General features: G+C 44.9%; 1 protein-coding gene across 7 annotated transcripts in view; it reads right to left on the bottom strand.

Moving 5' to 3' along the window:
- cfap69 (cilia and flagella associated protein 69) overlaps nt 1-22,952 on the bottom strand; it is a 224,067-nt gene that overhangs the window by 53,434 nt on the left and 147,681 nt on the right. For all 7 annotated transcript variants that reach the window (XM_085987885.1, XM_085987888.1, XM_085987886.1 and 4 more), the window contains 3 exons: nt 18,614-18,732; nt 15,626-15,707; nt 6,295-6,487 (listed from right to left, as the gene is read on the bottom strand). In XM_085987885.1, coding sequence (XP_085844011.1) covers nt 6,295-6,487; nt 15,626-15,707; nt 18,614-18,732 — 394 coding nt within the window. The remainder of the gene's footprint in view (nt 1-6,294; nt 6,488-15,625; nt 15,708-18,613; nt 18,733-22,952) is intronic.

Below are 22,952 nucleotides of genomic sequence, written 5' to 3'. Positions count from 1 at the left end.
ATGACTGGCAGAGTTATGCGGACCCCCACCCATGTACTAGCCCCGGTGCTCACAGAAGGTCAGTTTAGGAAGGTAAACCAGGACCAGGTTCGCCAGGAACCTATTTGAGCACCTTAAACAGGTCCACGGGCAGGCGGCTGGGAACATGGGAAAGCAGCATCGGAGCAACCGATTGCTGTTAGAACCCCGAAAACACCACGAGTGGGAGATAGGGGATCAGGTTATGGTGAGGAATTTTGCTCGGGTAGGAAGTCTAGAACTGTTATACATGGGGCCCTACAGCATTGTAGACAAGGTAAGCCCCATGGTATGCGCCATAGAGATGCCTTGGCGCATCAAATGGTTCCATATTAATCAATGTAAATTGTTTAAGCCCGAGAAAAGAGAACAGCCGGTTGGGGCAAGGTCTGAGGATAGAAATCCTCAGCCTGCAGCAGGGGAAAACTCACAGACTGCACAGGCAGGTGCAGTGGCTTGTTTTAGGGGAGGGGCCATCCCGCCCACCGTTTGGGACACTCCCCCACTCTTCTGGGATTTAGATGAGGTGGGATGTGAGGGCGAGGACCCCCAGCCTGCAGCACCAGGCTGCGAAGAGTTACCTGCCCCTAGCACAGGTTTAGGAGAGGTAAAACCTGAGGATGAAAATCCCCAGCCAGCAGTAGTGGAAAGCCTACAGACCGCACCGGAGGGGGCTGTGGCTCATGTTAAAGAATCACCAGCCAGAAAAACCCCACCAGCCAAAGTCCCTGGAAGGTCCCCACGAATGCCACGGCCAAGGAAACCGTGGTCACCGGCTCCCCAGTTTATAAGGGCAGCCTCTCAAGTCAGGGATTAATCTGAGGGCAGAGGCCCCCAGCCAGCAGCCGCAGGCTGCGAGGGACCAAAGGAACAGGACAGGGCAGCCACACCGAAGGGAATAGTGTGCTGCAGCCCGAATAGGGATTAGTCTGGCCGCCTGGAGACGGGCGGCGGATGTACATAGTTTCTGTAATATAATTTTAGTTATTGTTAAGTTTGGGTGTTTAGTTTAATTTTAAACAAGGTGATTGGTAGTTTAAGTATTATTGTTTTAGGAGCATTTGTATTGAGTCGAGGTCGCAAGACTCGACTATGCTTTACCCAAGCCAGAGAATCTTCTCGGGACCTGGCTATATGCTCTTGTGTCTCTTTACAGAAGGGATTTCGAGATGAAGGGGGGCATACTCCTACTCACTCTGATAGGAATGAGCACTGGGAAGCGAGGTGACGTGGAGGACTCCCACATCTATGGGTGCTCAGGAGAGAGAGCACCGGTTGTGACTGCTGGGGGCGGCGAACGAGGCATGGAGGAGCTCGCTATCTATTCCCATGAGGGAAGATGGCCAGGGTGGCTGGGATCCAACTCCACCTGGTACTCCAGCCAGACCGGGTTCACCTACGGGGAGGCCTCCCTCCCCTGCCCCAGCGTACAGATTGTGGCCTCACGGGTCGGGGTCACTGAGGGGAAACGCGTGTGCCTGGCCTGCAGAGGACAGATTCCCCTGGGAAGGTGGTGGTGGCTCAGAAAGCTGAGCAGAGACATGGGGGACCGTACAGCTGACTGGGTACGACTGGGGAACGACACCTACCGGACAGTCACAGGGACCCGAAGGGGGACTAGAGAATGCTGGGATAAGTGGTGGGAGTCGAACAAGGAATTTATGTCTGCATGTGGGGGTCGCAAAGGGCCTGCCCCACAGGCATATCTTCTCCGCATCATGGCAGGATAAGGGGGAGGGGGTAGAATGGGACTCCCACCTACACACTTGCATAGTCCCACGCTCCCCAGCCCCAGTTAAAGCCACTGAACTCGTGGCACACGCCCGAAAGCCCCTGCCCACGACCCAGACAGCAAGGACATACGTAGAGAGGTGCCCTGCCGCCACCAAGGGACCAGGGAATGGGTTGGTACTAGTGCCGACCGAAAAGGTGCTATACCAGGGGGTACACTATGCGGTAGCTTCTGTGATTTTAAACCTTACCGTGGTACACTTACCTGAGTGCTGCTCCACAGAGACAGAACAGCTATACCAGGCCCTGTTAAAAGATATGTTTAGGAAATTCTATGAGTTCGATTTTGCCGGCGTAGACAAAACCGAACTGTACACTACACACACTGAGTATTTTGGTAATGCGGGGAGACAAAGAAGAGGAGCCTGGAATGATGTTTTCACAGCATTTAACACAGGATCCTCTGTTATAAACAGCCTGGATGACATAGAATTACAGACACAGATAAACGGTTTGAAAACGCAGTTGCGAAAAATCTTAATGGGTGAAAATACAGTAGTAGGCTCAGAGTTACACGAGGACCAAGCTATGATGGTCCATTTAAAAGAGATCATTGCTGAGCTGGAGAAGCACACAAAGGGTGTAAATGCCCTTATAAGAGAGGACAGGAATGCTTTAGATCAGGCTGCACAGAATGAGGTGTGCGTACTGTACAGGGCATGGTTGCTAGGCGAGGGCCACAGTAACCTGGAGGATTTAAAACAGGGTTTAGTCCCCTCCTGGATCAGCAACAAGCACCTCACAGCCCTCCATCCATTTGAGAGTGCATTGAGCCCGTGTCAACTCCGGCTAGCTTCTGAGGCCTACCCTGTTCCAGTAGATTATGGGCGCTCTAACCACACTATCATGGGGATAGTAGTGAGGATGCCGGTCATGGGTGGGACAGCCCGACCCGCACCGGTATACAGGGTAGAGAACATTGGAGTCATTCAAGGGGGTGCACACATCTGTTTCACAGTGGTCCCACCTTATGTCATAAAGTGGGAGCACGCTATGACAGGTACTGACCTCTCGGGGTGCCGGAGCTGGGGAGCACACATAATACTGTGTCCCCAGCACTTGAACGCCTATTCAAAACCACAGTGTGGGTTTAAAGCTGCTGGCGCAAAACCTATAAACTGTACCATGGAGGTAATGGCACAAGACCATGTTCCCCACAGGTAGCACATATAGGAGGTGGGACATATTGTGTCATCACAGGTGTACCCCACTACTAGCATGGACAGCATAGCTGGTGTCCGGTAAGTGACAGCAGTTTCTGCTTTAAACCCGAGGCAGAAGTTCAAGTGGCCCATGAATGAATTGTCCCCATTCCTGAACCCTCCACTGTTCATCTCACTGTAACAGAAAATTTTACCAACCTGCAAAAATATGTAGCACATTTCGGCTACGAAATCCCCCCTCTACCAGAACATCTGACCAAGATACTAACAGCAGTAATCGTCTCACAACAACATTTCTACACGTTAGAGCAGAAGACAGTCGAGATAGGGGCCAGGATATTGGACATTGTAGTTCCACCCTGGTGGGACATTTTTGAAAATGTAAAGGTCCTTTCATGGGTTAGAATGGCTTCCCACATCCTCGTGGTTTGCCGGATATGGGTACAATAGTATTGTACCTAGTGTGCACTCAGTGCAAGGGAAAAGGCCAAATACTAGAATTCCGAAACCAAAGGACTTGGAAGGTGCATTATGTTAAGGTGGAGGGAGATACACCTGTTTGATCCTTTTATTTTGTATTTTTGAATAAAGATTGTTGTTTTATTTTGCATATATTTATTTTTAATAAAGACTTTGACGTGTTATTTTTAATAAAGATGTATGTGTACCAAGTGGTGCAGGGGTGTTGGACCCCCTCCATGCTTGGATGTGTGTAAACAACTGTATTCTGCCTATATGCTTATGTACACTACATTTTCAAAGAATGGGAAATGCATGTGTCATGGGATTTTAGATAGGTAATTACAGGGAAGATTGGCTGTGGAGGGTCGGAATTTTGCTCACCTTCGTAAGTATGATACTTAAAGCAAGTTTTAGTATCAACAGGGGGGAGTGTAGGGTTCTCAAAATTCCCACATTCCCCAAAATTAGTAATAAAGGGACCCTGAAGGACAAAGTTATTAATAAGGGTACCCTAAAGAAAATGGCTTCTGGACCTCGTGGCAGAAGCCTGCAAGATTGGAAAGCAGGACCCTGCAAAAACGGCAGGCCAAATTCAAAAGGGCTTTGAAAAACCTGACATGCCTGGGCCTGTGAGAGACTTGTTATTTCTGAAGCCAGACAACTAGATAATACAGAATACATATTCTTCATTTTGAAACAAATCAACTCAGGAAAGACTTAATCTTGAACCCATCAAACCTTTGCATAAATAATCGGTTACAGTTCGAAGTAGCTACCAAGCCAGGAAGACGCCGATTAAACATTATCAATAACAAACACCCAAGATATTAAAGCCATTTAGCAACGAGACAACCGCCCCAAAAGCAGTTAAGGTGAATGACTATAATCACTTTAACGAGCCCACCAAAAATTAGACAAAGAACTAACCCTGATTTGGCGCGCAGATAACAACCTCCAAAATAGTATAATTGTAGGCCCACCGGTAACCAAAAGTGTGCAGCAAGCGGGCAAGCAAGGCGAGACGAACGGCAAGGCCAACGAGCAAGCAGAGAAGGGCAGTGTGGAGAAGCATTGGGGGACGAGCAGGCACACGCTCAGGTCCAAGTTTACTCAAAACGCAAGGAAGCGTTGGGGGACGAGCAGGCACACGCTCAGGTCCAGAGGTACTCGAAACTCAAAGAAGCAAACCGGCACAGTGGGGCAGGCTTGACCGAAGACGACTAGGCCGCAACTGCAGCCTCACACAAGGAATGACCACGAGCACCGCGGTAACAAAGGGCCGGGTAAACCATACCTTCAGATAATTACCACTGCACAGGTAGTAATCTAGGCCACCACGACCGAGCTAACACCGAAGACCGCCAACCGAACCCCAACCGCAACAAAACTTTGACGACCAGACCACCGCCAGAAGAACAAAACCCGAAGTTTTCCACTCTACAAGGTAAAGTACCCAACAAAGACTTTACTCCCTATCTCTAACGGAGAAAAGAGGGTACTTTACTCAGATGACACCACCACCGCACCCTGGGACCACGTGACGACGGCAGGCCCCAAAGGACACAAAGAGTGAACCCCAAAACCGCAACCGGCATAATTGACAGGATTCGACCTGTCCAGAAACCCTTATTGGTGAGCATAATCCCTGGCCCCTTACAGTACAATTTAGTTAGATATTGGGGGTGGGACAAGGGTAGGGGGATTATTAATGTGATTTTTCCCTCGATGTGCCGTGTGTTTCCCATTCCTAATTAAGTGTACTCTTGTATGCCTGTAACTATTCCAGTAATTTTCAGTGTTGTAATTTCATTGTGCCTTTAATAAAAATACAGTTTTCTTGCACCAAACCAGTTGTCTACTCCAATTCTGTATCGCCACCTGTACCTAAGTCCGGTGTCTAGAACCCAGGGGTGTGGGAGCAATTCGAACCGCTCAAAACCCAGTCAGAGGCAAAGCTGACTGCACACATGCCACCCCCTACAACAGTAATGCTGGAAAAAAATACCAGAAGCTAAAATCCAAGAATCCAAACTGAAGCTACAAATTACAAATACAGACAGATAACTTTAAGAGCATAAGCTGATAGTGCAGCATGTGCATTTCTTACATCACCCATTTTAAATGGACACAGTAAACATGCTGCACATTCCCACTGAAAAACCCTGGAAATTGTATGTGAATATCCTCAAAATACTTTTCAGGGCCGTAATGAGGATGTTGCACATTTTCTGTAAAAGGCCTCTGCACAATTGTCTGGCTACAAAATAACAGGCAGAAATGACTAGGTGAGAGACAGGCTTAAGGCCTACATGCTCAATCTCCTGAGCCGTTTTCACGGTCCATGTCTCCTTCTTAGGCAGACCCTCGGATGACTTGCTTCCACATTAAAAATGAGTTTGCAGGTGACTGATGAGTCCAATGTGGGACCTACAGTCTCTGTCACAGGTGGGGCAGACGGTGGTTGAAAGGGCGGGTGGGTGGGGTGCTTGGGTTGACGTGCGCTCCTTGCGCTGCCTGCGCTTGGCTTCCACTTGCTCCTGGCGAAGAGACTCGAGGTGTTCGGTGCCTTCCCGGATGCTTCTTCTCCACTTTGTGCGGTCTTGGGCCAGGGATTCCCAGGTGTCGGTGGGGATGTTACACTTTTTCAAGGAGGCTTTGAGGGTGTCCTTACTGCGTTTCCTCTGCCCACCTGGGGCTCTCTTGCCGTGCTGGAGCTCCGAGTAGAGCGCTTGTTTTGGGAGTCTCGTATTGGGCATGCAGACAATGTGACCCGTCCGTCTATGCTACTGGTGAGGACTGTTAGAAAACTACCCGTACATTTTATTCTTACTACTACAGAAGTTTATTCAAACACATTTACCTAAAATTCTCCCGTGTTCATCCCGCTTGACTCGCATATCTCTCTCCTCTTGCCTCCAAAGATGTAGTAGAAAGCTAGCTGCCGTACAATCATTTTTTCCACGCCACACATTTACATGATAGATCGTTTTGGAGTTGTCGCATAACTCAAGCAAGGTCCCAAGTATCAAATTCTGCATGCGCTTTGAGTTTGACTTTATAGGAAGACAAAAAAATTCCACTTGAAATAGTTCAAACGAAATAATTTTTTTTTTAATTAGCAGAGATTACAAACAATGAATTGTATTATTTATTTTCTCCTTGCTGATGTAATCATTCAACCGCATAAATTGCAACACAAAAATACAATTCTGACAATAGTAAAAACTAACATTAAGCCAAGGAATTAGAAATGACAATAATGCAAATGAATTGCCTATCTATTTTTCCCATGTACTGAGTCGTTTGTTAATCTAGCTTCATCAGTAAACACGTTTTCTTACCTTATCATATTGCATTTATATAGCTCCTTAATGTCGAAAAAAAGTCCCAAGATGCTTCGCATAGGTGTAATAATGCTTTCTGAGATACAGGGAAAGGGCATTCAATTCTTATTGCTCTGCCTTCCTTCAACCATGAATAAACCTTCAAGTCTGTCCTTAGCATACTTGAATTATCTGGCAGTTATTTTTTTTACAATTGCTGGTAACAAACAAATAAAATCACATCTACTTAGTATCATTACAGGGCTAACTGGGATGTGTTAATATTCTGTATCAAAATTCCTTTCTACTTGCAATTTAGTTTTGAGAATGATTCTCGGCCATCTACCCTAACCTCTTTCCAATGATTCAATCTGAATATGAAGGTAGAGTGCCAAAAAAATCTAGATTTACCCTCTTCAGTATTCTAGATATACCCTTACCAATGAATTATATAAGCTAACATGCCCCTGGGATGCATTCAATACTCGATTGACTGCAATTTCCTACTGACTACATGTTTTCAACTGAATAGTCAATAATTATGCCAAATCTTTTATCCTTTCCATCTTTGCTACTGGAGGCTCCTCTACATTTCATAGTCTCATGTGCCAATGAACGCTATTTTATATTTAGCTACAGTAAATTTAATTTGCTATTTCGTAGACCATCAACTCAATTAGTATTGATTACTTTGAATGTAATCAGTGCCCCAGATACTGATCAGTGTACTGGTCATTTGATGCTTAGCACTGTATTACCAACAAAGTGTATATTAGTAGAAATAATTAGTATCAATTATAACTAGTATAAATATTAGAGAGCCCAGAACAGACTCTGTTGAACTCTTTGCGTTACAGCCCCTTTTGTGGAAGGTTGCTCTATTTCAAACTGCAGGAATGCTGCTAAGAGACAGCAATGCATTATAGTTGACAGGAGGTCGTGGCCAAGATCAACACTGTCTACATATCCTGTAGGACATAGGGATAGATGCAGGAGACAGCACATTTCTAAGGCAAGGTAAAACTACCCAGAGTACCATGTACCAGATAGATGGCCAAAAGTGTTCCATCAACCTGTTCCACATTTACTGCTCATCTATGCAAAGCCCTCACACAACCTTACAGCTTTGTTGTTGTTTCACATGCATACGTTGGGCTAGAAATTGGGTACCTTAGCGCCTCCCGTTATCGCCTCTGGGGGGGGGGGGCAGCGACAACAGGGCACTAAGCACTTACTGACTGGGCGTGGCGAGAAGATCGACTCCTGCTATATTTGGCAGGAGGTTTGCGGTGGCGGGATGGCGTTGCGTCCCAATCTCCTTCACCTGGAGATCGTGACGCATCACCCTGGACCCAAACTCCGGTTCCGCCCCCTGCAGCATCGCCGGGTGAAAATACCGGCAGCTGCAGGAGGCGTTCATCAGGAGGCCGGGTGCTTCGGGGGCGATACTTAATGGTGGGGTGGCCGAGGTAAGTGGAAAAAATTCTCAAATGCTCTTTCTGGTTATTTTTCATTTTTCTTCGCCAGCGATCAATCAGCCCGGTACTCTGCTGCAGTGCATCGGGCCGGATCGCGGCTGCCGTCAGGGACCAGGTAAGTTTTTTCCTTGCAGAGTCTGTAGCGATGGCCCTTCCCTTTAAGGGAGGGAAGGAGCCTTCCAACGCGGCAGCGCTGCATGGCCCAGTGTGCAGCGCTGCACACCTACTGCCCCACTTGCTGCCTGATGCGCTCCAGGAAGGAAGTAGAGCACTTGATTTAGCACTCCACTTCTTTCCTGGAGCACAAAACTGAATTTTTTTAAAGTTGAAAAACATTAGCGCCTTATTAAATCCGTGTGTTAATGGAGACACGGAATGCAGGAGTTGGTTTAACAAGTCTTTACTAAATGGAGACAATCTGGAAACTGAAACTACAGAAGCCTGCCTGGGCCTTTTGTACAGGCATGGTCACTGCCGGTACTGCAGTCTGAGACCAGTTATTCCCTTAAATTCCCTTATACACAACAATTCCTCCCCTTTTAGATAAACAGTACATCACATTCATTTAACAACTAAATAATAACTAATTACAATTACAATTACGGTTGCTAGATACATTAGTTGAAGTTAAGCAATTATAAGTTCAGTCTTTGAGGAGGCTTCCTGATTCTGTCTGGATAATGCCTCGTTGGGATATCAGGTTCTTCTGGCAAGGTTGAGTCGGGATCAATGTCGTTGTTTGGTTCGTCTGCTTCCAATATCACTGATTCTGCGGTAGATGCAATTGGTACTTCGGTTTCATCGCCAGGTGTATCAGATCGTGGTGTGGAGTTGAGGTTTTCCAGTGACTCTAGAATCTGGTCAGCATGGCATCTTACAATGCTTTCTCCAATGTCCACGGTATACATTAGAGGTCCTTGCCGTGTACAGATCGTTCCTGGCTGCCATTTCTCTGTGCGGTAGTCCCGGGCCAAAACTGGTTGACCTATTTTAAAACTCCTGGTCGGCCTTTCATTCATATTCTGAAACTGCCTGTTCTCCACATCTCTTCTGACGTTTGGCTTAACCAAATCCAAGCGGCATCGTAGTCTTCGATTGAAGAACATCATGGCTGGAGTTTGGTTGGTAACCGCATGTGTTGCATTCCGGTAGGCAAACAAGAAGTTATCCACCTTGTGTTGTAGGGGTATATCTTCATTACACCTTGCCTTGATAGCCTTCTTGAATGTTTGAACAAACCTCTCGGTCAATCCATTAGTGGCTGGATGATATGGGGCGGATGTGTAATGCTTAACACCATTGTTCTTTAAGAACCTCCGGAACTCTTCAGACACAAACTGTGGTTCATTGTCAGAGCAAATCTGTTCAGGCAGCCCATTCCTGGCAAATATGGTGATAGTTTTTTCTGTGGTGGTTGAGGACATTTTTATTACCTCTGGCCACTTTGAATGTGCATCCACTGCAATTAAAAACATCAAGTCCATAAAGGGACCAGCAAAATCAATGTGCACCCTTTGCCATGGAGATGAGGGCCACTCCCATGGATGTAGAGGGACTTGTGGTGGGGCGTTTTGGACCTTCTGGCATCCTGTACAGCTCTTGGTCATCTCTTCGATTTCTCTATCGATTCCCGGCCACCACACAAATGCTCTGGCTAAGTTCTTCATTTTTACCCCTCCCAGATGACCCTCATGAAGCTCATTGAGCACTCTATCCTTCAATTTGGGTGGAATTACTACTCTGGATCCACACATCAAGGTTCCTCTGCACACTGACAGCTGTTCTCTTCTCGGCGAGAATGCTGGCAGCAGTGGTTCGCCATGTGCTGGCCATCCCTTCACCGTTAAATCATAGACCCAGAAGAGTGTCGGGTCATTTCATGTTTCCTTTTCTATGTTTGCATTCGTCACAGGGAGACATTCGACAATAGTCGAGTGGAATAACTCCACTGGATCCACTGCCGGTTCTTCTTCCACCGTCGGCAACGGTAGGCGCGACAATCCATCAGCATTCCCATGCTGTTTAGTTCCTTTGTACTCGATGTCATATTGGTGTGCCCCTAGGAAAAGGGACCACCTCTGTAGCCGTTGTGCCGTCATTATCGGTACGCCCTTCTGAGGGTTGAAAATGGAGACGAGAGGCTGATGATCAGTTAGTAGAGTAAATTTCTGACCGTGCAGGTAGTGATTGAACTTCTTCACCCCCCACACCAGGCTGAGGGCCTCTCTGTCAATCTGGGCGTAGTTACGCTCGGCTGAAGTTAACGAGCGTGACGCAAAAGCTATCGGTCTCTCAGAACCATCAAGGAATTTATGTGACAGTACCGCCCCAATGCCGTAGGGAGACGCATCACACGCCAGTCTTATCGGTAGTGATGGGTTGTAGTGAGCCAATACTTCTCTTGAAGTGATTAGGTCCTTACTCTTCTGAAAGGCCCGCTTACATTCATTGCTCCATTTCCATGCTACTCCCGTTCGTAGTAGGGCATTCAGTGGATGCAGAATTGTGGACAAATTCGGCAAAAACTTATGGTAGTAATTCACCAATCTGAGGAATGACCTCAGTTGTGACACATTTTCAGGCGCTGGAGCCTTAACTACCGCTTCAATTTTGTCAGGGGACTTATGTAACCCCTCTTCATCAATCACGTGGCCACAATACGATATCTGTTTCTTAAAAAACTCGCACTTGGGGCGATTGGCTCGAAGCCCATGTTCACGTAGTCTAGTGAGCACCTGCTCTAGGTTGGCAAGGTGTTCACTGTCATCTTCACCTGTCACTAGGATGTCGTCCAAGTAACACTGAGTCCTCGGAATCCCTTGCAGGACTTGTTCCATCGCTCTTTGCCATATCGCTGGAGCTGATGCTACTCCGAATACCAGTCGATTATACTGGTAAAGACCTTTGTGAGTGTTTATCGTGAGATACTTCCTAGAGGATTCTTCAACCTCCATCTTCAAATATGCTTGCGCTAGGTCAATTTTTGTAAAACGCTTCCCTCCGGATAGTGAGGCGAAAATATCTTCTATCCTTGGAAGAGGATATTGTACTGTGTGAAGGACTGGGTTCACTGTCACCTTGAAGTCCCCACAGATTCGAACCTTCCTTGGCTCCTCAGACTTATTGTTTAACGTTTTCTTCATGACAGGAACGATGGGTGTCGCCCACTCGCTCCAGTCTACCTTAGATAACACGCCTGCATTCTCCAGATTCTCCAGCTCTGCCTCGACGGCTGGGCGAATTGCATATGGTACCGGTCTTGCTTTGAAAAACTTGGGAATTGCATTCTCCTCTATTTTTATCGAGGCGGTTACGCCTTTAAGAGTGCCCAGTTCTTGTTGAAATACCTCTTTGGCGTCAGCTAAGATTGTTGACAATCGTCCAGGAGTGACGTCGTCATCCTTTTTACCAGCCACCATCAGTGCCTGAATGGAGTGCCAGTCTAAACTTATCTTTCTGATCCATTCACGTCTCAATAACGGTGGTCCACCATCTTGCAGAATGTAGAGATACAATTTCCGTATTTTCTTGCCGTTGTATTCAACAGGCACCCTTATTTTTCCTCTGGGGTATACTTTTTGCCCCGTATACATCCTCAAGACAATGGATGTCTCTCTCAAGCGTATGTGTGAGAATAGCCGCTCGTAGTCTCGTCGATTCATGACGGTTAGAGCTGATCCTGTATCCAATTCCACTTTGACTTGAGACCCTGCTATCATGAGGGTGACCCAAATGGTTCGGTGATCCTCTTTTGCGATTACGTTGTGAAGTTTGAGACAGCTTAGTCTCTTGTTCCCGGATTCACTATCGCTCATCTGGTCTTCGGAACTACTGTCCGTCATCTTTTATACTTTCCTGTACGGTTCCTTAGTAGCCTTTTTATTGTCGTTGGTCTTCTTCTCAGACCTGCAAACTCGTGCAATGTGTCCCATCTTTCCGCATTGCCTGCATATTTTGTCCTTGGACCAGCAGTCCTTCTGGTCATGGTTTGTTCTGCTGCAGCGATAACATTTTGCAAATCCCCGTGTCATTTTGTGGGTGCCGTATTCCTGTGGCTTTTGTTGTATTTCCGCAGCTCCCCTTGCTGCTGCTTCGTACGATACTGCCACACTGAAAGCCTTATCTAGCGTCAGCTCTTTCTCTGAGAGTAACCTCTTCTGGGTTCCTTCACTCAGGAGTCCACAGACAAATTTGTCCCATAAGGTATCTGCCAGTCCTGCTCCGAACTGGCAGTGCTTTGATAGCTTGCGTAGTTCCGTAAGACACTCAGCATTGCTCTCATTTTTATGCTGATTTCTCCTGTGGAATTTAAATCTTTCTGCTATCAGCAGCAGTGTAGGATTTAGGTGTTCCTGTAGGATAGCAACAATTTCGTTAAAACTCTTCGCCTTCGGTTTGGCTGGAGTAATCAGGTCCCGCAATGGGCCGTACGTTCTTGCGCCCATTAAATTTAGCAATACCGATGCCTTTTTCTCCTCGGCTATTTCGTTTGCCTCGCAATATACCTCGACTCTTTCCACATACGTGGTCCAGTCTTCTATTGCATTATCGAAGGCAGTGATAGCGCCAGTCTTTGGCATCTTGAAAACCTAAGATGGCGTCTCCCGCGCTTTTCCTTCGTCCCCGATGGATCAAAATGGCGCCTCCCGCGCTTTTCCTTCTTCCCCGCCAAGTTAAGATGGCGCCTCCCGCGCTTTCCCGCCGCTGCCGCTGCTGTCAACGCCGCTCTCCGCGGTATTTTTATTTTTAACCGTTCCCGTCGTGGAGCGGACCCTCTGGGACACTTCCCTCCCTCTTCTTAGGTCCGAACGCTGCCCGGCTGCGAAGCACCGGCCGCGCCCTGTGTGCTCCACCCTCTCTCTCTCTCTTTGCTTCCCGACTCGCTGCCCGGCCCCGTTGCAGAGCCACCCGATCGAGCTCTAGCCCGCCGCAGCCCAGGAAGGATCAGTGCACTACCTCCCACCAGCCCGATTAGCTGGGAATCCACAGACTGGGGAACCAAGCCTGGCTCTTGACAGTCTCCCTTGCAAGTTTTCAATCCGATGATTTGGAGGGCGGTTGCCCACGGTCGACGCCAGTTTCTCGAGTTTCTTTGGATTATTTTTTTTTTCTTTTCTGGCTTCGACCTTCAATAACGTCGTCTGAGGTGCTGCCGAGTTGCAGGTAAGTTCATTTCTTACTCGTCGCCAGTATTAAATCCGTGTGTTAATGGAGACACGGAATGCAGGAGTTGGTTTAACAAGTCTTTTCTGAATGGAGACAATCTGGAAACTGAAACTACAGAAGCCTGCCAGGGCCTTTTATACAGGGATGGTCACTGCCGGTACTGCAGTCTGAGACCAGTTATTCGCTTAAAGGGACATACACAACACGCCTGGCATTAATTTTTTCAACTTTTAAAAGTTAGCGTCCCAAACAGGGCTATAATCAATTTCTCCCCCCCTAGAATTCACATTCGAGGTACAACATACAAATTAAAATCTTGTCACAATCACACCTTCCAAGGGCTTCATACATCAAATCACTAACACGAATTGGCTGCATGGTCACTTGTGCTGACCGACAGGTTGGCCACATGTTTGTCATAATGTAAGTGCTCCTTCAAGAGCATCTCAAGACTATTTTTCTGCTTGCACCACAAGATGGCACAAAAATCAAAAGGAGTAGGTCCAAATGGAGAAGGCTCATAAATCATAGATCTAGACCTTCTCGGAGGAGACCATCCTGGACATCCTGGCGTACCGGAGCGTGGAGGGAGTAAATATGAAGCAGTAGACCTTCCTGTAAGCTCAAGTCTCGTACCACCATGCTCTTATATTTTAACCCCTTCTGACACTCCCCAACAGACATAAAAAAAAGTCATACAAAGAATCTCGCAATGCAAATTCTGTTTATGGCTATGTCGCAGATGCAACATTCTAGCATTTGTCCCTTTTCTGTCATTGTAAGCCCAGAAAAACAGTCCGTTAAGAGTCAAGCCGAACCACACAACACCTGACTCCCTCTCAGTGTAATTTGGAAGCACCAACATACCTGCATACATTTCAGAGGATGAAATTAATGAGGAAGAAGCACTGATTGAGGCAGAGTGCATAGGTAAGGAGAAGTGATGGTGGCAGAGGAGGAGCAGGAAGCTGTTGACCAGATAACTTTGGACTGATTGGCATATGAGCAGTGCCTTGGAAGATTCAGCTATGGCATTCACAACCATAGAAAGAGTTGTCCCTGTGGCAGAAGTTGTCTGAAATACGACCTTGAGGAGATGGAATAACTCAGTGACACCTTGTTTAAGAGGCAGAGGTGGCAAAAACAGGTCTCTGCTGATATATCCAGGTAGGGCTGTCCTGATCTGCATATGCAGGTCCTGGAGTAAGGATTGGGTCCATATATAACGTCAGAGGTGCAACTGCATCTGCCTAACTTGTCCTCTCATGAACTGATGTTATTCCTCCAAATCTGCACAGTCCATTACAATCCCTCAAGCAATTCCTGCTCATTTTGTTTGATGCAAGTGAAATATAATTTGAAAGCATGACTGTTATAGGAAAAGGAGTTGCAAATGAAGAAATGCAAAAAAATGCCTTAATCCAGCCCTACAACCCCACCCCACAACCATACTCTCCGTTTGTTTGACTCTGGCCTCGTGCATCCCCCTATGTTCGCCCTAGCATTGGTGGCTGTGCTGTCAGCTGCAGAGGCTCCACGCTCTGGAATTCCCTGCCTAAACACCTCCAGCTTCCTCGCCTTCTTTAAGACTCTCCTTAAAACCCACCTCTTTGACTAAGCTTATAGTCATCCCTCCTAATATCTTAGGTATTGGTTCGACGTCCAGTTATTGCTGATTACACCTCTCTGAAGCATCTACATTTTTCTACATAAAGGTGCTATATAAATGCAAGTTGTTGTTGTATCTGTAAGTTCTGAGCAATGCTGACCGTACTGTTCTATTAGCGCCTTGCTTTTGACAATGGAAACAATAATCAGAGTCGTACCCATTCCATATGCACCACACTTTAGGAAGGATGTCAAGACCTTGTAGAGGGTGCAGAGGAGATTTACCAGAATGATACTAGGGATGAGAGACTTCAGTTTTGTGAAGAGACTAGAGAGGCTGAGACTGTTCTCCTTAGAGCAGAGAAGGTTAAGGGGTGATTTAATAGAGATGTTCAAAATTATAAAAGGGTTTTGACAGAGTAAATAAAGAGAAACTGTTTCCACTGTTGAGAAGGTCGGTAACAAGAGGACACAGATTTAAGGCAATTGGAAAACAAACCAGAGGGGAGATGAGGAGAATTTTTTTCGCAGCGAGTTGTTATGATCTGTAATGCACTGCCTGAAAGAGTGATAGAAGCAGATTCAATAGTAACTACTTTTAATTTTGAATGCTTACTTCAAGCAAATCTAGGAGAAGAAAAATGCCTCCCATTTCAAGAAAACTGTCCTCAGCTGTATAGCACCCAACAATGCAGCACCTGCAATAAATATAAAAAAATTGGATTTCTTTCACTTTTTTTTTGATTGATTTTTTTTTTTCGTATTTTTTTATTTGCTGGATGACCAATAAGTAGACACATACACAAATACATTCATCCCAGGGTTCATCTTCATTTTGGAAAAGATAACTTAATTGATATTAAATTACAGTAACTACACTTCAAAAGTATTTGCTTGGTTGTGAGGTGCTTTGGCACATCCTGAGGATGTGAAAGATGCTATATAAATCCAAGCTCTTTTTTTTTCTTTCTTTAATAATTTTTCCCTCCCTCCAATGTTGCAATAAAAGTCCCAAAGGCAGTAAAAATGCCAATTTCTGAGCAGATCCAAGTGCTAACAATAACTTGCTGAAGTCAAATCACATTTCTTCAATCACGTTGACTGCTATTTATGGCCATTATACTCTTTAACATAGTGTGCTATAACATTTTCTTGGTCCCTTACATCTTTTGTTCTGAAGACAGTAACTCATGATAGAGTATGGCTCAATGGGAGTAGCAGAGCTCAGTGATACCTTGCTCAAGTTGCTAATCTTCGTGTACAAACCAGGAGAGCGCGCTGCTTTGATTAAATAACCATATAGGCCAACTGCTAGTGTATACCAGCTAATGGCCCCTTGTCCTTTTCATGTATCCCTGAATATTGCATGGCAAAACTCTTTTGCACATGCGTGATCAGAATGATTAACTAGTTCCCACTCCTGAACAAATATGAAGTGACCAGTGGCAAGCACAGTAAGATCATACAGGCTTTAAATTCAGCTCCCATTTGCCACTAATGACATCATATGCTCAGACTGACCTGTAGGAATGAGGCTACTTGGGAACGGCTAGATTTTGGATTACTGTTCTGGGAAGCATTCAGGCTGCTCCTGTGAAATTATCTGGCCAGTACTGAAATTGGGTCTGCTCCCTGTTTGGAAAGTAGTGAAATGGTTTCAAACTGCCTTCACTCTACATATATAACTTAAAGTGATCTAATGTGTTTGAAATTTTTCTCATTCCAACAAGAATGGCACTTCAAAGCGATTAAGATGTTTTTAGTCCTAGATGGCCAGTCTGAACAATTGCAAGCTTTTGTGGAAGAAATTACTTTTCTAAACTGATGCTATCTTGCCTATTTACATAAATTCGAACCATCAGCATTTGTGCACTTGTTGACAAAATTTAGTGTGGGATTTAATCTCCAGTGTTGCCCTGAGGTTACGCTCAAATGTCGCTGGGTAAAGTTCTTCTGCACACGTTTATACTTAAGTTGATTGTTTTTTTTTACTTTTTTTACTTTTAGGTTTTTTTTTACTTTTAGGTTTTTTTTTTACTTTTAGGTTTCTCATTTTAGAAAGCATCAACATTTAATAGCTCAATTCAAATTTTTATCAGTACTTTTAATGGCTATCTTTGTGGAAGTGTTAATTATTTATTTATATTAAATAATAATAAAATAGTGCACCAGGAGTGAGGAGGGGATTTTGCAGTGATGAACAATGGATTAACTGATTAATTGTAGACTTCAAAATACTGTAAAATCCACAAAATTAAAAAAAGTGTTCAAAATCAAAGATTTCAAGAGGGGAGGGGAAGAGAATGTCCCAGACTTTTATAGAAAATAAAGCTTGTGCCTTAACATTTGTACCCCCTTCAGGTTTTTGTGTACTGGTAGCTTATTTCCATCAATACAAGCAAAGGAATGTTTGGTACACCTTTGTTACAACATTGTTCCACTCATGTTATGTCTAATGGCTTGTTTTCAGAGCTATATATTTAGGGCCATATTTGAGTTGTCAGTTTTTTGGGGGCTGTTAGTTTTCTGAGTTGTCATATACGAGTTTCACTGCAGCACCTCACAATGATACTGCACCTTTATTTTCTCTTCCTCTTTTCAAATAGATCATTAATTATCATGGAGAGATTTTATGCCCCTCAAAGCAAGACTGATCAAACTGATCAGTATTAGTGTTGAAAATTATGGAATAAACTGTTTTTGTCTCCTAGTTGTTGAGACTGTAAATAACTAAGCAACATAGATAAGGAAGATGCCAGTTTCTATCCATGGTTCATGCTGGGTTAGCTGATTTCAGCTGGGCAGAGCAGGGTGCTACAATTGGCAGCAGCACCCCATGGCCTCAGCTCAGTGTCCCCTCTGGGAAGTGTGCATTTTGAGGACAGAACTGAGCTCAGCTGTAATCCCCTCCGTGGTAAAACAGCCTTTTGTCAGTTACTGTCTTGACTATAGGAAAGCACCCATGGAACTGTGTCCTGGCAAGGAATTAATGTCTTCAGGATAAGAAGATGAAAGGAGCGGGGAGAAAATTAGAGCTAAACGCAGGAAGAAAAAAAGCAGTGGAGAGAATAAAAACTAGAATATAACTGATCTTAAGGGGGAAGGAGGGATTACAAAAAATAAGGATTTGATTTTTGTATGAGTCCTAAAATGAGGAAACAAGTAAAATAATTATAAATAAAAAGAAATTAGTAAAATTCTCAAAATAGATGCCCATGAATTTTAAAGTGGTTTGCTCTATCCCCTTGCCCTACAAAATTGCTTTTATCCCTTATAAGTTACATTTCACTCTTAAGTTATGTTGTTGATTCAGGATTGTTACTCTTGGATAATAAAATCCCCATGTACTATATTAACTAGGCCACAAATGGAGAGCTACAGCAAACACCATAAGGTTAAGCACAAGTAGAAATGAGATTTCATGACAAATTTACAAATGACATAACTTATTCCCTTCTAAAATATTTAATATGTTGCTTTGTTAATGTATTAATAAGATACAATTATATAATTTCTACACATATTCTGAAATGTAAAACAAAATACAGACTGACAAAAGGGGCAATTGAAATGATTTATTGCTGTAACATAACATAGAACTTACCAGATACAATCTACAGTGGACAGTATAAGCTTGTTGTGACCCATGCCACTGTAGAACTTATTTGGATCAATCTTTAATAATTTCATGAGAACTTCCACTCCAAAAGCACCAAACAGTTCCTAATACATGATGAAAGAAAGTACTGACGTTATTTCAAATTAAACACCAAACAAAAATACTGCACATGCTGGAAATCTGAAATAAAGACAGAAAATGCTAGAAACATTTTGTAGATCAGGCAGCAATTATGAAGAAAGGAAAAACGTCAACATTTCAGGTCTTACGATCCTTCGTCAGATCAGGCTTTACATATGAAGGGCTAAAAATTCGGGGGTTTAGTGTCACCCGCTACTGCCAGATTCGGTGGGTCCCGTGGCGGCCACCATTTTCGGGTGGCCAGCAGTGCTGGCGATGTCTGCGCTTGCCACAATTATGTAAATGATGCAGATCGTGACGTCAGTGAGGATGCAACGCTCACTTGACACCCAATTTTCGAGTTTCAACTTCGCTGCTCCACTTACCGGCATGCCTTAAGTGCGACCAACTGAGCAAGTGTTGACAAGCAGGAAGGAGGCTCCAGCAGCGGTATTTAAAGGGATCATTAACAACAACTTGCACCTGACATGTTTCTGCAGTTTGACCGGCTCTGTGCAACTTACTGCAACTCCAGCAGCTTTATAAACTTCTTTCAATGTTATAAGGTAACAGGGAATATTGTTGCAGGTGGAGAAAAGCTTCATTCTTATTTAAAGGCTTCTGCTCACAACACATGCTCACAGTCAGAGGGCTCTCCTGGCAGACCCCTCGCACTCGAGAATCTTAGGGTGCGGAGGCAGCGAAGAAGATGAGAAGATGCGTGCAGAGGGAGGAGGAGGAGGGCCAGGAGAGCTCTCAACAGGAGGCCTTACCCACCTAGGGTGTTCTGAGAGCACTTCTTTTATATCCACTTAAGCCAGGAGCAGTGTATGAGGAGGCTCCACTTCACCAAGGATGTGGTCACAGAACTCTGCCACCTCCTGCAACCAGACCTGCAACCTGAGAGCAGGGCAATCACGGCTCTCCCAGTGGCAGTCAAGGTCACCATGGCCCTGAATTTTGTGTGCTACCTAGACCATTTTGACCTGGCACAGCTTAACATCGTTGGGCCATGACACTGCCCGTTTTGTGGCCATATCCAATTTTTAGCCCCTTGGGTCCATTTACAAGTTTTGCGTCAGTGCAAAGCAGTTTCAACGTCACACTGAAACTAAACTTATGCAATGCAAAATAGGTGTTAAAAGACCAAACTGACTTCAAAGCATAGTGGAGTTAAGACAGTCTCGCCCCACTTTTCACTGGTGTCAGACTGGATCCTGGTTCCAGATCTGGCAGCATTTACACTACAACTGCAGCAACAGTGTGGAAGGAAACCACTTCACAGCAATGCTTCAGTTGTGGTGTAAATTCACACTAAAGCAACTAATGTATTTATTTAAAGTTAAATAGAAATATTTAGTAGAATATTCAGCAAATACTAAAAGTAGTAATATACATTTATATGAAAGAAGTCCACAATGGGTTAATTTCTCTTCATTAAAATTCTTTTGCTGGAATATAAAAGTCTCCAGGTTTAAAAGTTAAATTCTGGTTACTAGCATGGTGAATTCTGGTGGTTTCATAAAATGTTTGGTATCAGGGTATTATATTGTATTGGAATGTAAGGTATTGTCAGGTACAGATAAAACAAAGTATTCTGTCTAATAGATAAAGAGAATGCAATTGATGTACTATATGTTGTGTCCGTGTGTTAATAGAGACACTGAAGGCAGGAGTTGGTTTCACAGGTGTTTACTGAACAAAGTCTGGAGGTGAACTAACTGATACAACACAATATACAGGCTTATGTAGCCCGAGTGGCCATTACCGGCATTACAGTACACAGGGGGCTCTTAAAGGCACATACACTACAATTCCTCCCCTTTTAGCCAACCAGTACATAATATTTTAAGTAATCATTAATTACATGTTACAAGAACAATAATCTACACATTGCTGCAGTTAATCAATTATAAGTCAGTCTCTCTGGAGGCTTCCTGACTCGGTCCGGATAACGCCTTGGTGGTGTAGTAGTTTCTGGTGGTGTAGCAGGTTCTTTTGGCAAGGCTGATTCGGCTTGAATGCCAGTGTCGGGTTCATCTGGTTCCAGTATCACCGGATCGGAGGTAGATACTATGGGTATCTCTACTTCATCATTAGGCGTATAGAGTTGTGGTGTAGGTTGTCCCTTTTCGGATGACTCTATGATTTGGTCAGCATGGCGCCTTATTATGCTTTCTCCAATGTCCACGGTATACATCAGCGGTCCTAGTCGTGTGCAAATAGTTCCAGGCTGCCATTTCTCGGTACGGTAGTCCTGGGCCAAAACTTGTTGACCTATCTGGAAGGTTCGAGTTGGCCTTTCATTCATGCCTTGAAATTGCCGGTTCTCCATGTCCCTTCTGATGTTTGGCTTGATCAAATCCAGCCGGCATCTTAGGCTTCTATTGAAGAACATCATGGCGGGAGTTTGGTTTGTAACCATGTGTGTTGCATTCCGATATGCAAACAAGAAGTTATCTACCTTATGCTGAAGTTTTATGTCTTCATTACCCATGGCCTTTATGGCCTTCTTGAAGGTCTGGACAAACCTTTCAGCCAATCCATTGGTGGCGGGATGGTATGGGGCAGACGTGTAGTGCTTAACCCCATTGTTTTTTAAGAACTTCCTGAATTCTTCGGACATAAATTATCAGAACAGATCTGTTCAGACAGCCCATTCCTGGCAAATATACTGTGATGGTTTTTTCCGTGGTGGTGGAGGACATCTTTATTACCTCCGGCCACTTGGAGTGTGGATCAACCGCGATTAAGAACATTGAATCCATAAATGGACCAGCAAAGTCGATGTGTACCCTTTGCCATGGAGATGAGGGCCACTCCCATGGATGTAGAGGGGCTTGTGGTGGAGCGTTTTGGACCTTCTGGCATCCTAGGCAGCTCTTGGTCATTTCTTCGATGTCTCCATCGATACCTGGCCACCATACAAACGCCCTGGCTAGGTTCTTCATTTTCACTCCACCCAGATGCCCCTCGTGAAGCTCCTTTAGAACTTTATCCTGGAGTTTGGGTGGAATCACCACTCTGGATCCACACATCAAGGTTCCTCGGCACACTGACAGCTGTTCTCTTCTTTGCGAGAATGCTGGCAACAGTGGTTCGCCATGTGCTGGCCATCCCTTCACTGTTAAATCATAGACTCGTGAAAGAGTCGGGTCATTTCTCATTTCCCTTTCAATGGCAGAATTTGTTACTGGTAGACATTCGACTATGGTAGAGTGGAACATCTCCACTGGGTCTACTGTAGGTGCCTCTTCTACCGTTGGCAACGGTAGGCGCGATAAACCGTCAGCATTCCCATGATGTTTTGATCCTTTGTATTCTATGTCATATTGGTGTGCCCCTAGAAAAAGGGACAGCCTTTGCGCTGTCATAATGGGAACAGCCTTTTTAGGGTTGAATATGGAGATGAGGGGTTGATGGTCAGTCAACAAGGTAAATTTTTGTCCGTGTAGGTAATGGTTGAATTTCTTCACACCCCATACCAGGCTGAGTGCTTCCCTGTCGATTTGGGCATAGTTACGCTCAGCTGAGTTCAATGAGCGTGACGCAAAAGCTATCGGCCGTTCCGAGCCATCAGGGAATCTATGCGATAATACCGCTGCTACGCCGTAAGGGGATGCATCGCACGCCAGTCTGATTGGCAGTGATGGGTTGTAATGAGCCAAAACTTCCTTGGACGTGATTGTCTTTGCATTTATGGAAGGCACGTTTACAGTCTTCGCTCCATTTCCAAATTACTCCTGTTTGTAGCAGTTCATTAAGAGGGTGCAGAAGAGTTGATAAGTTCGGTAAAAATTTATGATAGTAATTTATCAATCCCAGGAACGACCTTAATTGTGAAACATTTTCAGGTGCTGGGGCTTTTATGACCGCTTCAATTTTTTCAGGTGACTTATGCAACCCTTCCTTATTAATTATGTGGCCACAATATGATATTTGATTCTGGAAAAATTCGCACTTGGGGCGATTTGCACGTAGGCCCCGTTCTTTCAGCCTAGTGAGCACCTGCTCCAAATTGGCAAGGTGCTCGTTGTCGTTTTCTCCTGTTACAAGGATGTCGTCTAGGTAGCATTGAGTCCCCGGAATCCCTTGGAGGACTTGCTCCATAGCTCTTTGCCAGATAGCTGGAGCTGATGCTACTCCGAAAACCAGTCGATTGTACTGGTACAGGCCTTTGTGTGTATTTATCGTGAGATACTTT

This window comes from Somniosus microcephalus, chromosome 5, assembly GCF_052327205.1.
Source record: "Somniosus microcephalus isolate GS21.2 chromosome 5, FLI_Smic_1.0, whole genome shotgun sequence".
Lineage (NCBI taxonomy): Eukaryota > Metazoa > Chordata > Chondrichthyes > Squaliformes > Somniosidae > Somniosus > Somniosus microcephalus.
The sequence above is the reverse complement of the archived record's forward strand: the minus strand, read 5'-3'. Positions and strand labels throughout refer to the sequence as shown.